General features: G+C 42.1%; 1 protein-coding gene across 1 annotated transcript in view; it reads right to left on the minus strand.

Moving 5' to 3' along the window:
* LOC115357848 (scavenger receptor cysteine-rich type 1 protein M130-like) overlaps nucleotides 1-16,362 on the minus strand; it is a 37,146-nt gene that overhangs the window by 16,641 nt on the left and 4,143 nt on the right. The window contains exons 3-9 of the mRNA XM_030049591.1: nucleotides 12,892-13,197; nucleotides 12,491-12,796; nucleotides 9,059-9,364; nucleotides 8,659-8,964; nucleotides 4,766-5,062; nucleotides 4,153-4,464; nucleotides 1,977-2,282 (exon numbers count right to left, since the gene is read on the minus strand). Coding sequence (XP_029905451.1) covers nucleotides 1,977-2,282; nucleotides 4,153-4,464; nucleotides 4,766-5,062; nucleotides 8,659-8,964; nucleotides 9,059-9,364; nucleotides 12,491-12,796; nucleotides 12,892-13,197 — 2,139 coding nt within the window. The remainder of the gene's footprint in view (nucleotides 1-1,976; nucleotides 2,283-4,152; nucleotides 4,465-4,765; nucleotides 5,063-8,658; nucleotides 8,965-9,058; nucleotides 9,365-12,490; nucleotides 12,797-12,891; nucleotides 13,198-16,362) is intronic.

The raw sequence follows: 16,362 nt of genomic DNA on the forward strand, positions 1-16,362 counted from the left end.
TACGGACGACAACAAAACACACATATCGCACAAAACTCGCTTAGTGACAGCAGAAGCGACAGGAAGACAGAAGATAATAAATATGACAGAGGACAGCGCAGTATGAAACAGCACCGGCATTTTGACAACAACATTCAAATTTGCCGCTACTGACAGCGGCGGAAGTGAGCAAGAGGGCTGGACTTCAGGGATGATGTATGTAGTGTGTCCCAATAGTATGCATATGCAGGCATATTTCATACTAAACTACATACTTTGTAAGGGCAGCTGCAGTACATACTAAAAGTAAAAAGTATAAGTATGCGATTTGGAACGCAGGGCAGGTTTGCCTCATCAGGAGCCGTGAACGCGCACGTATAAGGGGCGGAGTCTGAGGCAGCAGACAAACATGAGCCACAAGGAAAAACGCACAGCGTATGTCACGGCGGAGGTGCAGCGTATTATACTGGAAAAGTATGAGGTGGAAAAACAAAATTTACATAGTAAATCGAACACCGTGGCTGCCGCGAAGAGAAGGCAGAATGCTTGGCAACGAATTGCCGACTGCATAAATGCGCAAATTACACATCAGTCCACAAGTCAAGTCAAATCAAGTCCACATCTGACGCTGAAACCCATGCACTGCACTGCACAGATGTGCTGCGTGTATGACCAGTATAATTGAAATCCCCCATGTGTAACCCCTCAGCTGTCAATCAGGCCCATTCTCTCACACAGGAATAATTTGCCCCCCCAAAATATTTAGAGCTAATTAATTGTGCCATTTTAAATGTCCTTAAAATGTTGTGAAACGCATCTAAAAATACTTTTGATTATCAAATTTCCTTTAATGATCTCTCGTGTGTTTTCCTCTCCTACAGAGTGTCAGCTGTGTATAGCAGCCAGGCTGAAGCTGCTTCACATTACATACATTACATTACATCCTTTCTCTCATACAGAGAATCGTCGGCAAAATCTAACGGGTTTGATCGGTCAAGGAAAATCCTTTCACGCCGTAATGCTCTCCGGGATCCTCAATGATTGGACAGGCCACGGTTTGGCAAACAGCTGATTGGCCAGGGGGCGGTGCTTTATGTAGGATTCAATCCTATCCTGAAAGTTAGCCTGCCCCGGAGCAGGCTCGCTTTCAGGATAGGATTAGGACAGGTTTTCTATCCCGATCAGAGGTGAACCAGCTTTGTGATACAGAAAATCCGGAGTTGAGCCTGAAGTTATCTCGCAAACCCCTTAATCCCGCTTCGTGATACAGGCCTCTAGTGGAGGTCTTGGCTGGAATGAAAATCTGCAGCCTCTCGGCCCTCCATGGCACATGATTGGACACCCCTGCACTAACCTAACCTTATATTTATTTTTCGCTGAGTCAAGTTTAAGCTAAGCTAAACGTCAACGTCAAGGTTTGCTAGCTGACAAAGATAGCTAACATTCGTCAACGTTCGAAAAAATGGCGAATGGTCGGAATCAACTACAACCATATTCAAATATAATCCCAGGAGAACACACACTATGACAAGATTTGCTGTAACATTAAACTTTAAGATGAAACATTACAATTAAAACTCACCTCGGGAAAACACCACCTTCAGCCAGGAGACGAAACGGTCGCGCTCTGTTCCGGTGGGGCATGTGAAGAGGCTCAAGTGCGTAGTGATATATGGCACCTCTTCAGCAAAAAATAGTTCCAAGCATGTAGCGCTCTGTCGCAGTCATTGAACTTTACATTTGTAGCGTAAAATAAATAAATAAATAAATAAATAATAAAAGCCTTTAATTTTGTTCCTAATATGCAGGGTCATATATTTCTTTTAAAACTGAGTCTTTTTGATTTTAATTCAGTTTTTTTTTTTTATTTATTTTTCTCTTTTTCTTTCTTTTATGTCTATGAGCCAATGGTTGTTAAGCCAGACATATTTTTACCAGCAGCTGTAAAATGGTAAACTGTTAATTTTGAACCCTGCTAAACCTTTTAAAACATCTACCTGAGCAGGTGAGTCCAACAGCTTTGCCAGGTGAGCAGCTGTTTCTAGCTGAGCCTGAGCTTCCACAGTGCAGGAGAGCAGACTCACGGCCTTCACACTGGAACTCTTTGGTCCACATTGGAGCCTTCCCTTCTCCATAGAGCGCCCCCTGGAGGACTGAGAGAGCCCCACAGCCAAGCTCCCGACAGACCACCTGTGCATCCTGATGGTCAAAGTCATCTTCACACACTGAGGACCACGACTGGTTAGACTTCAGCTCCACTCTGCCTGAACACAGGCTACTCCCATTCACCAGCTTCACAGACTCTGGAGGGAGAGAGAGAGAGAGAGAGGGAGAGAGAGAGAATTTTCTCAATACTTGCAAATATTGAGGAAACATAAAATCACTACCGGGCAGGTCGTTAGCTTAGCCAGGGAGGCAGGGGCCAACTTTGAATCTTGTGTTTACAAACAACAAATACTTTGGCCCTTAAGTGCCAAAGACATGGAGCTTGCTTCTCCTCTTTCCATAGGGAAGAATGTCTCTTTTTTTAAACACATCCCGCCTGTTGAATGACGTTTTATTATTTTAATTTTTTGTGTGGAAGGAAGACTTGCAAAGTAAGAATTTCATTGCACTGCATAACCACTTGTTTTACTGTGCATGACATCCACAATATCTCTTTCCCTCTCTCTCTCTCTCTTTCTCTGAAGTGATGTGTTCGTATCTGCGTATAGAGTGGGAAAGTGAGTCAGAGTGAGAGAGTTTTAGCATCATCTGCACAGTAAAACAGTCACACCATACAATTTTGATATTTTGATACTTTGATACTCCGTCCACATAAAAAAGCAAAGATAAAACAGTCAATGCAACAGGCATTGAACAAGAGGAGATATCCCTGCTCACTCCAGCCTCATCCAACTTTTGACATATTTCACATCTGTAAGTTATTATAGGATCAACATGATCATGTTGGTTCAGGCTCAGATTATTTAATCAACCTGAACGTGACGTTGGACTTGAATGTTTGAACGTACAGGTGGGTGGAGAATCTTCCACTGTCGTGGCTCTGATGTGTGTCAGAAATTACAGACAGGTTCCAGAAAAAAAAAAAACCCAGAGGATGGTTAAATGAGCATCAGGTGCACAGTCTGTGTGTTTATTCATTGCATAGCTACTACATGCACTTAAATTTTCATTTGATCCATTAGCTAAGAGTTCAGCTGCTGGGCAGAGTCAGGCAGGAGATTTTTCTTTTTCTATTTTCTGTTCTATTTTTTCTAAAATGTGCTGGTCTGGCCAGTGTCAGAGGTGTTGGGCACTGGAGCAGCCCATTCTTCAAAAGCCGACGCTCAGCTGGGGGGGTGGGGGGGTGGGGGGGGGGGGGGGCAACTTAACTAGGGCCCTATAATATCCGCGATCACAGAATCGCGGACGGAATTGTGGAATTAGCCAAATAAAACGGAATCTATTTTTAATGTGGAATATTGTGGAATTTGACATAATTGAGTGGAATATGAACGTATGTCTGGGGAAAATTACATGGAGGGAAGCAAATCTGGGTGGCACAACCCCTCCAGTTGTTTCACCTCTACCTGCACCACCAAGAAAAAATTACAACATCTGCACCGGCACAGTGCGAGTCCAAAAGGGAAGGAAAATTTCCAGGCTACAGCAGCGCGCTGACATGGATTGTCTATTCAGAGAAGCGGTATCACTGTGGCTTATTTTTCATATTCAGTCTATGTTATCACATGCATACTGCTGCTCATTCATTGGTGGTTGAATTGTTAGGTCTGTTTGATAAGTAATTTACATTTTTAAAACAAATAATAATTTAACATATTGTTAAATAATTTAACATTGTTAAATTATTGGAGTCAAGCCTACTGGTAAACATCTACTCCTTCAAGATAATTTATTATGTTCTACATCTCATAAACATACACTAACACTACATACCGAGTGTTTGAGCAACATATCTCCTCTGGGCTACAAAAGATCCGTGGTAAAAAGTACTCCATTGTTGTCAGCTACACAGCTAACAACTTGGCTGGAGTCTCTCATGACAACATAAGTGATGATTTACTATTGGACTGGCATATTAAAAGAGAGTAAATTATTCCAATGTGAAATTGCTCAAGAGAGAACTGATCTTTTTAGATTACTGTTGGCTGATGTCAATAAAGCTGTTACCTGAGCAGGTGATCTCCAAATTCATCAGCGAGGTCACACCGCCTGTTTCTAAACACTCCCTCAGTGTAGATCCAGAATGAAGACAGGAAAGACTGAGCACCCATGAGGATGTTCCTGCAAACTCCAGTGTCATTTCTACTGAAAGAGGAGGGCCACAATCCAGCTGTCTACATATTACAGCTGCTGACCTCAGGTCCCAGTCATTGTCTGATGCACTCCAGACATGCACTGGTCTCCAGACTTCATGCCTTTTCATCTCTTGTCTACCAGCACAGCGGTTGGCTCCTCCCACCAACCTGATATTATCAGGCTCTGGAAAGACACAACACAGAAGTTAAAGTCACTTTGTTTCAGGATCTGAAACTAGCACCCAACCACCCACCCAATGCAGGTAGATTATGTTGGTGTCAGCTGACTGCCAACAACTTGCTGATTTTAGCAATCACTGTACAATCATTGTTCATTTAATTGCATATGAAATGTATTTTGCCTTAAATAGGATGGAAAAAAGTGTCTGGTCAGTTTTTTCACTCATCAGACACAGTGGCTGGTTTAAACATAAGTTTGTTTCAGACCAGGTTGATTAGAACAGAAGTGAAGCCAAATCTTCTACCTGAGCAGGTGAGTCCAACAGGTAAGCAGCTGTTTCTAGCTGAGCCCGAGCTTCCACAGTCTGTGAGAACAGACTCACTGCCTTCACACTGGAACTCTCTGCTCCACACTGGGGCCTCCCCTTCTCCATAGAGCGCCCCCTGGAGGACTGAGGGAGCCCCACAGCCAAGCTCCCGACAGACCACCTGTGCATCCTGATGGTCAAAGTCGTCTTCACACACTGAAGACCACGACTGGTTAGACTTCACCTCCACTCTGCCTGAGCACAGGCTATTCCCATTCACCAGCCTCACAGACTCTGGAGAGAGAGAGAGATGGAGAAAGAGCAAGCTGCTGTTATTCTTCACAGCAATGCATATAGCTAACACTGGTGCTACTGAGTTTCTTCCCAAAACGCTTCCTGCTTCCTGTAGCTGGGTTTAATCTCAGTTGGTTCATGTTCACAACGCAAACTTATTTCTCCAGAATTCGTTTGTACATGCGCTGAGGGAGACCACCTCCTCCACCAGGTCTCGGTCCAGTTTTTAGTGTAATTCAGGTTCCACACCTACCCAAAACACACCTGACTGGTGTGTCTGCCAAGGGGGTAAACACACCAGAGTTCAACTCACCGGGCATTTGCCCGGTGGGCCCATGTGCTACGTGGGCCGACAGTCCTCCGACACTTTTTTTTTTTAAATTATCATTTAAATAGCTGACCTGCCCATACAACCAGTAGATCAGCGGCCCGATTGACACTGGGCTGGCCCAGTCACATTGCTAAACAACCCCTTTTGCATAGTTTGGTCCCGCCTGCATAATGATTTCGGCAAATAAAGTCATTGCAAGAGTTTGTTTACTAACCACCGGGCTGGCCTTTGAGACACGCTGCTCTGCGGCCCATTGGTTATTTATCTTCACTGACACGGGGCTGGCCCAATCATATCACAGCCTGTGGGTCGGTGCGCCGGTGTGCAGTGCAACGCGGGTCGAACATTATCTCATAGGATCTACTGAGATGGAGAGGAAACGCAAAGGTGGCGCAGAGAAACTGCGAGAAAAAAAAAGCGGCTGTCAGTTTTCAAACCGATCGGCCTTTTTCGCTTTCGGAGTTTTTCGTAATTTATCAGCATGAATCAAGTATGAGCCCAAAGTATGTAAAAGAGACATAATCCCCGATGGCAGAGCGGATTGTGTCTTCGTGTGCCATGTAGGAGATCAGGGGTTCAATTCCCCAAGAGAAGAGTGCGTTTTACTTTAGTACCTAACTTTGTTGTTAACCATGACAATGAAGTGATTCTTATTATTCTGCCTGTCATTGGCTAGATGACACACACAGTGGCATTTAGGGTTTCTGTAATTTTCATTTCTGTACTCTTTGTGAATTTGTTTTGTAACCCAGGTGCTAAATTCTTATCATTATTATTATTATTGTTATTATTATTTTCCCTTTTTTTTTTTTTTTTTTTTGCCTTTTTTAATGCCTTGTTCTAACTTTATGGGTGGATATATATACCAATCGAATCAGATTCAGATTTAAACAAGGATGTCACCATGACCTTCCTATGTGCAGTCTGGGCTCATTCTCCATTCATGCTCACAGGCACCTGCACTTATTAATCTGAAGTAGATGCCCAAAAGGCGTTGGCCAGTTGTGGCCTGTTCAATAGAATAAAAAAGTTCCAATTCATCTACTGTATTTTATTGTTCCACTATAGTACTATAGGCCAGTATGACTGGGGCAGCCAAGTAATTTGACATATTTGAACATTTTTTTTTTTTTTTTAAAGTAACGTAGTTGATTTTCCTGGTAATTAATTACGTTGACAACGATGTAACTAGTGGTGGGTTAGATTCATCGAAATTGCGATGCATCGCAATGTTTTCTTGCATCGATTTGCATCGATTTTTTCACGTCGATTCTTTTCCACCAAGCCCGGAAAAAAACAGGTACCCGGAACAAAAAGTAGGTAACGGGCGCGCCACCCGGACAGTTTAGCAGGTGGGACCATAGCGTTGTAAAATAAATGTAACTCACGGCTTCAAGGGACTTGCTTTTATAAAACGGTTACCCTACATATAGCCCATAAAATAAACACACAAGAAAAAAATCAATAATTTATTGGTATAAATGCAACAATAAAATTGAGAACTATTCATTCTTCCACCAAGCAAGATAGAGTGGACAGAATGAACAGAGCGCAGACGGTAAGATTGCTTTTTCATCTAGTGACATGTCACAAAAGGCTATCTGGGCTCGTTAATGTTGAATTGGATATTTCCATTAATAGTGCAATTGTTAAAATAGTGCTCAATTATGTTTGGACTCCTCTTTGCAGGGACGGTGGCGTGCGTTTCGCGACAGGTGTGTTTTTGCGCAGACGTAGGCTATGCCTAACGTCGGTTGTAACAATAATAATAAAAGTATACTGATAATTTACCATACATTGGCACTGTCACACTGTGTCCGCTTTGGGTGGAGATAAAAGGCAGGTGGATCAGGAGGCAGCAGGGAGAGGTAGGCTATTTCTCCAGGGAGGCCACCGGACACAGTGGGTTACCCGGCTGCTCATATATGAATCCCCGCAGGCTTTCTATGTTTTTTTCGGCAGCATCTTTGTGATTTTTTGTGCATTCGTTGAAAGACACGGTGGCATATTTTAGGCCATTTTCGTCGTGGCGAATGCTGAAGGAGTCGGGCTTTAATTTGCGGTTGCCCTCGTTCGCCCTGCGTCCCATATGAAGCTGCACGTCAAACCAGACTTTACAGACAAGCCCCATCCTGATCCGCCGGCCTTTTATCTCCACCCACCAAACGAACACCACCGTCAAGTACTTTCGCAACACGATAAATTATAAACCATAATACATACATACATACATAAAAGTCAATGGTGTACTGTAGTGCCTGTGTACCAAATTTTTTAATTACTTTGTTATGATGGAACTGGCTCATGCAATTCTTTCACTCCCAGATTACATAGTCAAAATATTTTGTGTCTTTGAAAAATAATTCCTAGTCAAATGTTCAAAAAATCTTTATTTTGAGAGTGACATGAGTTAATTTATGGGCTATTTATTTCCAAAGCTAGCCACAGATTAACACAAAATCAGTCTTGCATGGAAAATAGCTGTAAAAATCTCAATAATCGAAGAATCGTGGCACCAATAATCGCATCGAATCGACAAACACTGTAATCGCTATAATCGAAAAATCGAAGCTCCCATAATCGAAATTGCATCGAATCGTGAGGTACCCGCGATGGAGCACCCCTAGATGTAACTCAGTTACTTTTTAGTAGAAGTAACTAGTAACTATAATTAATTAGTTTTTCAAAGTAACGTGCCCAACACTGCTGATGACAGCTAACTAATTGCATGGCATTATGGCTTTAAAGAGTTGCACAGTTGGTATACACATTTAAGAGAGCAAAAAGACCGGAAAGGTGTGCGTGATCGAATGTGGTGGGCCGGACTGGTCCAAAATGCCCGGGCCGATTTTTTGTCCCAGTCCGCCCCTGCCTGTAAGTGAAATAAATAATTCGAAAATAACAGCGTTTTTTAAAACCATGGTACAACAGTCTGAGTTGACCACAAGTGGCGAAGATGAGTGCGTTTGCACTCCTCTGGTACCCAGTCCAAGTCAAATGGACACCCATACAGGCGTTTAAAGCACTATTGTTCAAAATAAAATGTTAAGTTTGATAAATATGACTTCTTAGTTTGTTCAATTTTCTATTAATACAGATGAGTTAATGAGTAAAAATCTGAAGAATATTGAGCAACTTATCAATATTGTCCCCACTCTCCAAAATGTTTGTGTACCCCCAAAATTTTTTGGGCACACGCTTTGCACATGCGCATTCCTCCACGCCAAAGCCAGAATCATAGGGGAAACACTGCTGTTGATGTTACCTGAGCAGGTGATCTCCAATTCAGACTGGAGAAACATAGACTTCATTGAACACTCCCTCAGTGTAGATCCAGACCGAAGACAAGAAAGACTGATTGCCCATGAAGATTCTCCTATATAGTTCCTTGTCCGTGCAACTGAAACAGCAGAGCCACAGTCCAGCAGTCCACACACCACAGCTGCTGCCTTCAGGGTCCACTCAGCACTCCAGATAACCACGTGTCTCCAGTCGTCATGCTGTTTCATCTGCAGCCTACCAGCGCAGTGGTTGGCTCCTCCCACCAATCTGATAATCTGATTATCAGGCTCTGGACAGAGACAGGACAAAAATTACTAAAGGTGTTAATGTTACTTTGGTCAGAACAGAAATGAAGCATGTCCAAGTTGCAGCTCCTCTTCTACCTGAGCAGGTGAGTCCAACAGCTTTGCCAGGTGAGCAGCTGTTTCTAGCTGAGCCTGAGCTTCTACAGTGCAGGAGAGCAGACTCAGTGCCTTCACACTGGAACTCTTTGCTCCACACCAGAGCCTCCCCTTCTCCATAGAGCGCCCCCTGGAGGACTGAGGGAGCCCCACAGCCAAGCTCCCGACAGACCACCTGTGCATCCTGATGGTCAAAGTCGTGTTCACACACTGAGGACCACAACTGGTTAGACTTCACCTCCACTCTGCCTGAACACAGGCTACTCCCATTCACCAGCCTCACAGACTCTGGAGGGAGGGAGAGAGAGAGAGAGAGAAAGAGAGAGACAGAGAGAGAGAGAGAGAGAGAGAGAGAGATGAGCTCTTTTCACACTTAGGTTCTTTAGCCCTGGGCTAACTAAGCCCTCAGCTAACTAGCCAGCTTTCCACTGTCACGCCAACCAACATGCTAGTGCTTGCCAAGGTCAGTTTTGTTTCCATTCTCACTTCTGGTCTTTGATTGTGCCTCGGCAGGGTTGTTGGGGCCAGTTCCCAGGTGCAAATGGCCCACTGAACATCAATGGGCCAGACAGGGCTAACTGAGGTCTAAGGCGGAATTCAGGGCTTAGATGTCAGAGCAGCAGCTCGCTTGTGGAAAAATAACAAAGAAAAGAAAAACAACCAGTAATACTGTTCAAATGAGGATATTAGGGCTTTGCTTACTGTCCAGGCAGAGGATAATGTCCAACATCAAAGTGATGCTGGATGTTGGTGTTTGCTGAAATGAGAATGTTATGCGGTTTATAGTGAGAGAGCTGGCAGCGGTGGGGATCCAACACAAAATGGGACATGTCCATGAAAAACTGAAAAAAATGGACATCTCTGTAAAAGGCAGTGAAAGCACACAATGCACAAAGTGGCGTCCAAAGCTAAAAAAAAGTTATTTCCTGCAGTAGTTAATTGGTGCCGGGCATGCAGACTTTAGCCACTCACTTCCTACTTTCACTCGTCTGCATTTACACCAACACGGGATGTGATGGGTGGGTTATAAGGCAAAACTGGGGGACTATCATAACCACAGTGGAAACGTGAATGTTGGGCATGGGCCATTAGCAGCACCTAGCTCAAAGATAGCCCTAGCTCATATTGGCATGACAGTGGAAAGACAGCTACTGTAGGCCAGGCCTTAGTAACGAAACAAAATAAATTCAAAGCTACATGAAAGTAAAGACTCCAATATTTTGGGCAAAATACCCTTTTTCCAACTTATCCAGACTGAAAAGAAGTCAGAAAAGGGTATTTTTCCCAAAACATTGGGGTATTTCTTTAAGACTAAATTTGTTCTAAACATTGCACAAAAAGTAAGGAAATTTGTGCTTGGTAGATTATTTCTTTGTTGTAACAATGCTTCTTGGCAATAAATCTCATACCATTGGAAAGCCTGTTCATTTCCCTTTTAAATGGTGCCACATTTGTAAGGAACATGCATTTGTGGGATGAGCATCAGAGCTGAGTATGTGGGCTGTGCCCATGAAAAATTTGCCAAATCCTTTATGCCAATGACAAACAGCTTACACTGGAAAAATGAGGCTTGTCATTAGGGCTGAACGATTTATCGTTTTCTGATTGAAATTGCCATTTCAGACAGTGCGATCTTGAGATTGCAAAAACTGCGTTTTTTTTTTGCAATGACCCAGGATCTGTTGTGTCAACTATTTTACACATACATGCTGTCTGCCTACCATCCCGCCGTCATGCCCTGTCAAGCTCACCAATCAGAAGCAGCATGCTACACGTCGACAGGTCATGCTAACCAATCAGAAGCGGCCACTGTCCAGGCGATGGCATACACGCTCAGTAACAACAAGCTGGTGTTTTGAAAGGGCTTCAGCTGAACTAGAAGCGGAGTTAGGGGATTTAATACCAAAAAAGCAGGACGTCGGTCATATGGGAGTATTTCTGGTTTGAGACTGCAGACGAGCACCAGAAACAGATACTGTGCAAAGCCTGTGGACTAAAAGTTGTAACATCCAGCGACAATACAACCAACTTAGACCGGCACTTGAAAAATGACCACAGGCATTTACATGATGAGTGCATGACCAAAAAGTCCAGTGAAAAGTCGAGTTAAAGTGATGCTCAAGCCCACTGCAGCAAACACACTACAATTACAGCGTCGTTTGCTGTGTAACTCTGTATGAAAAGAGCAGCCGCAGACACCGGAAGATAACGACTGCCATAACACGCTGTATTGCGAAATACATGGTGTCTGTTTACACAGTCACCAGAGATGGATTTCAAAACCTCCTCCGCACGCTGGACAGAAGATATAATTCCCCCCGCACCTACTTAAACCAGATTGCCATCCCACAACTGTACGCGGAGTGTGAGGAAAAAATTGTAACCGAGCTGAAAAATGTGGAGTGTTATTATTTATTTAACATCGTTTTTTTTTCCAATTGTTTTGTATTTTATTAAATTTTTTCAACTATACACAATTAAGGATTTTTTGCACTACTTTTTAAAAATAAGACAGTCAATATGGCTCTTTTAGTTCTTCAGTTGTAATAACTGCTGTTAGTCAAGGACTTTAAAGAATGTACATGCATGTTTCTTGGCAATAAAAACATGTTGGAAGCGATTCTTACCTTTTTTTATTCTTCAGAATAATGTTTTGATGGCACGATCTAAGTTTCTGTCATGTTTTAAATTTGTTACAGTACATGGTGAATATTGCACTGAAGCTTGATTTGAAGAAATATCACAAAATAAAATCGAAATCGCAATATCTGCCAGAAAAATCGCAATTAGATCTTTTCCCAAAATCGTTCAGCCCTACTTGTCATCATTGGAGGAATCAGCTTGGGCGTGCTGTTCGTGTCAGAGTGACCAACACAACCATGTTGGCTGACTTGAGACAAAGATTTTGGTTGTATTTCTGGGTTTTAAAGTTGCAGAGGCATAAATACTCAAATAATCATCATGCCTTGCACCACACACCTCGGTCAACTCTACTCATCTCTGTTTTCCACTTCACTGAGGGCTGAACAGTGAATATGGATGTGTTCTGCTACAAAATACAAGAGGCCTGTTCAACCACAAAAACACCTCCTGGAATTGACTACATCAAATGACGCAGTAAAGGTCAAAAATTCCACCATGTGTTTTACATGGTGTGACCCTCACAAGGATAAGTTGTTTGGAAAATGAATGAATTAATGCATGAATGAATGTTGTATTTAGGTTAACTGTCAAATACTGTGATATGTAATCAACAAATCAGTCACCTTAAATAAAAACACTTTCATCAGATCACCAGCTTTGCTATATCTCGTTTTTTAAGGCATGATGCCTAATTTCCTGCAGCGCAGTTTTACCATTCCAACACGTTTAACATGAAATTATGGTCATAGCTGATGTCATTGATGGCGTTACCTGAACAGGTGATCGTCAGGCTCCCTGGTCTGTTAAGTATGTGCTCTGTTACAAAACACTCTCTGACTGTATATCCAGACTGCAGACAGGAAGGATTGATAAGCAATACAGGTCCTGTTGGTAAAATATCATTCATTTCTACTGAAAGAGCAGAGCCACATTCCAGCAGTCCACACACTACAGCTGCTGCCTTCAGGGTCCAGTCAGCCTCCCCGTTGGCCACTGGTTTCCAGCCTTCATGTTGTTTCATCTGTAGGCTACCAGCACAGCGACTGGCTCCTCCCACCAATCTGGCACCAACAGACTCTGGACAGAGACAAGGCAGTAATTACTAACAATGTTAAAGTTACATTGGTCAGAACAGAAATGAAGCCATATCCAAGCTGCAGCTCCTCCTCTACCTGAGCAGGTGAGTCCAACAGCTTTGCCAGGTGAGCAGCTGTTTCTAGCTGAGCCTGAGCTTCTACAGTGCAGGAGAGCAGACTCACTGCCTTCACACTGGAACTCTCTGCTCCACACTGGGGCCTCTCCTTCTCCATAGAGCGCCCCCTGGAGGACTGAGGGAGCCCCACAGCCAAGCTCCCTACAGACCACCTGTGCATCCTGATGGTCAAAGTCATCTTTACACACTGAGGACCACGACTGGTTAGTCTTCACCTCCACTCTGCCTGAGCACAGACTATTCCCATTCACCAGCCTCACAGACTCTGGAGAGAGAGAGAGAGACAGAGACAGAGACAGAGACAGAGAGAGTGCGTTGACTTTCTGTGACGAGCAGCTCAATAAGCACTTGATGTCTGCTTGGTTTTACCAGGAAAACGTTTCTCAGAATTCAGAGGTAATTATGCTGTTCAATCAGAAAAATAGAATTTTGCCAGTATTTGCAAGCTGCTGTCTTTTATTTAACATTTAACCAAGAAAGGCTCTTTGAGATTAAAAATGTCTTTTACAAGAGCATCCTTGCCAAGAAAGGCAACAGCACAAATAACAGGCTTGCACACGTACAAGAAAAAGAACCATGCTAGTACTCAGCAAGTGGCTACAGTAGTGCCAGCTAGTACTTCTCAGGTATGACTGTGTGTACGAGTGTGAAGCAGGGAGTTCCTGCAAAAGGGCATCCATGCTCTGCAAACCTGGGTAAATGAAGGGAATCCAAGAGATGTTTCACACACTTGACACTAATATTTTATCCAGTCTATTGCTTCTGTTGTGCCGCTTGGCACCTTGCATGGCAGCCTCTGTCATTCGTGTGTGAATGTGTGTTTGTGAATGGGTGAATGTGAGGCAAAAATTCTACTAAGGGCTTTGAGTGGTTGGTAGACTAGAAAAGCGGAGTAGAGATGCAGTCCATTTATCATTTACATGACAAATCACCACAGCATCTGTCATAACATTAGATGGTAATGATCGGAGGAACTGCAGAGCAACAACGGAAGTTTTTCTCCAGGCATGAGAAGCTGCATCATTTCATATTCAGTTTAGTGCTCCAATTATCTCTGTGGTCAATTTGACCCCATTCAATGTTTAACATATTTCTTTTTGCTCTGTATTTCATGACGTTTCCTAACATAAAGGGGACACGTGAGTAAACCTGAAATTGCAGTTACCTGAGCAAGTGATTTCCAAGTGGAAAGAATCAAAAATTGGCCCTGGCCTCGTTTGTACACACTCCAACAATGTAGATCCAGACTGAAGACAGGAGGGACTGATCACCCAGAAAAACAGTGAGTTGAAATCATGTCTGCTTCCTCCATAATCTCTCCTTCCTACGGAAACAGCAGAGCCACAGTCCAGCTGTCTACACGCTATATCTGCAAACCTCAGGTTCCAGTCAGGGCCCCCCACACTGACTGGTCTCCAGTCTCCATGTTGTTTCACCTCCAGTTTACCAGTACAGTTGTTGGCTCCTCCCACCAACCTGACATTATCAGGCTCTGAACAGACATAAGACAGTGATAATGAATTAAAATAAGATTTGTTATTACATGGAAAAGATCAAACCAAATCAATTCTAATTCTTTTTATAGGTCTCCATGAAAATTTATTTTGTGTTTACCTGTTTTATTGTTTTCTCCTCCAGCATGGAGTCCTGCAAACAAAAAGCAGTCCTGAACTAGATTAGGTGTGTTATAGACTGGTCTGTAACTTCAGAATCATGTAACCCTGTAGGCATTTTTGAGGAAAAGCACTTTATCTGTTGTTTCTGTATGATTTTTTTGTGCTGAATCCATTTCTGCCGTATGCCAAGCTGTAAAAGTTACCGTTTAGTCATAATTATTGATTAATTAGCATGATTATTGATTAGTCGCCCAAAGTTAGAAATGGCTATCAGTTTCCTATTTGTCAATATTCTATATATGATTGTTTGGTATCATTGTAAAGGGGACCTTCTCAGCTTTCATTTAAGCCCATGGGTGTCTCTTTCTGACAAACACAGAGGTCACATGACCTCCTTAAACCATAAATTAAACACATTTTCCCACATTTTTCGCCTAAACTATATAGTTTCTTTTATCCCGGTGGGATCAAGGGATATCAAGGACCCAAAAGACAACAACCACAATACCTAATGGACTTTGAGGATTCAGGAAATGTATGATATACCCATACTATTTCTTTGTGAGAGGTTATTGTGAGCCTTAAAATAGCAGTAACTGACTCAGGCCCATTCACCTCCATTCATTCTCCAGCATTACGGAAAAACAACCTCACCAATTGTTTACTGTAGATATAATGATATTATTACTAATACAAATGTAATAATAATCAAAGGCCAGGTAGACATTTTTCATCAATTTAATGAATTAGTAAAATTAACTGAACGTGGCCACTAATTACTGTATTTCACCAATTAATCTCCCGGCCGCAAATAGCCGCCTGGTTCTTTTAAACGCCTGGTAGTCCAGTCATTTTATGAAAACACCTAGGACAAATTGCAATAGTAAAAAACTCAACTGATTTTGTATCCTCAGTTTGTCCTGAGTGAGGAGAAAAAAAGTCCCAAGAAATCCCATTAGTGGAAAGTTTAGAAAATCACCTCTATATGACCACATATTACCAAAAAACACTGTTTTTAACACACAGGGGAAAGGGGTTCCAAATTTTACTTTCAGATATCACTATAAAAATTCACAAGTTGATTACACACACAAAGACAAGAAAAAAAGTCAATTACAAGTTCTTTGAATTATTCTGTTTACACATGCATATCACACATTATCTGATTTGATATGCGCTAATAAGGAATATAAGGAATAAATGCCAGAGGAGACATTTAAACAGTGAATTAAATGGTTAATATATATATAGTAACCTTGAATTAAAAGGTTACTATATAACAGTGAATTAAAAAGTACACTTTTTGTCTTTATTTATATACTAAAATGGTAGTTTTTCATTTGTTGCCTCAGGGCAACAGTGTGCAGTTAGACCACTTTTGTTTGAACAATAACATGCTTATGGATGGAGATGTGTCGGGATGCATAGTTATCACCATAATCATTTTTTTTTTTTTTTGCTGTACTATCTACTATTAATCACAGGAAATGGGAATCTACACAGAGACCAGCCCTTTTTCACTTATTTCAAGTGAATTTTCACTTTTTCCACTGGCAAATTTTGCCAATGAAACAAGCAAATTTTTTGTATTTTCACTTGAAACAAGTGAAAATTGTCTAAAAACAATTTGCTTCTGAGGTGATCATGTCTTATTTTAAGTGTAACGAGATATTTTGACTAGTAATAAGACGTTTTTGACTTGAAATAAGACAAATAATCTTGGTCAGATTTTGCATTTTTGCAGTGCGATCCTGTAGAAATGGAAATTGAGGTTATAAACCTTCAAAATAATGTGCAACTCAAGGCTCAACAGC

The sequence above is a fragment of the Myripristis murdjan genome, chromosome 1 (assembly GCF_902150065.1).
Source record: "Myripristis murdjan chromosome 1, fMyrMur1.1, whole genome shotgun sequence".
NCBI classification, from domain to species: domain Eukaryota; kingdom Metazoa; phylum Chordata; class Actinopteri; order Holocentriformes; family Holocentridae; genus Myripristis; species Myripristis murdjan.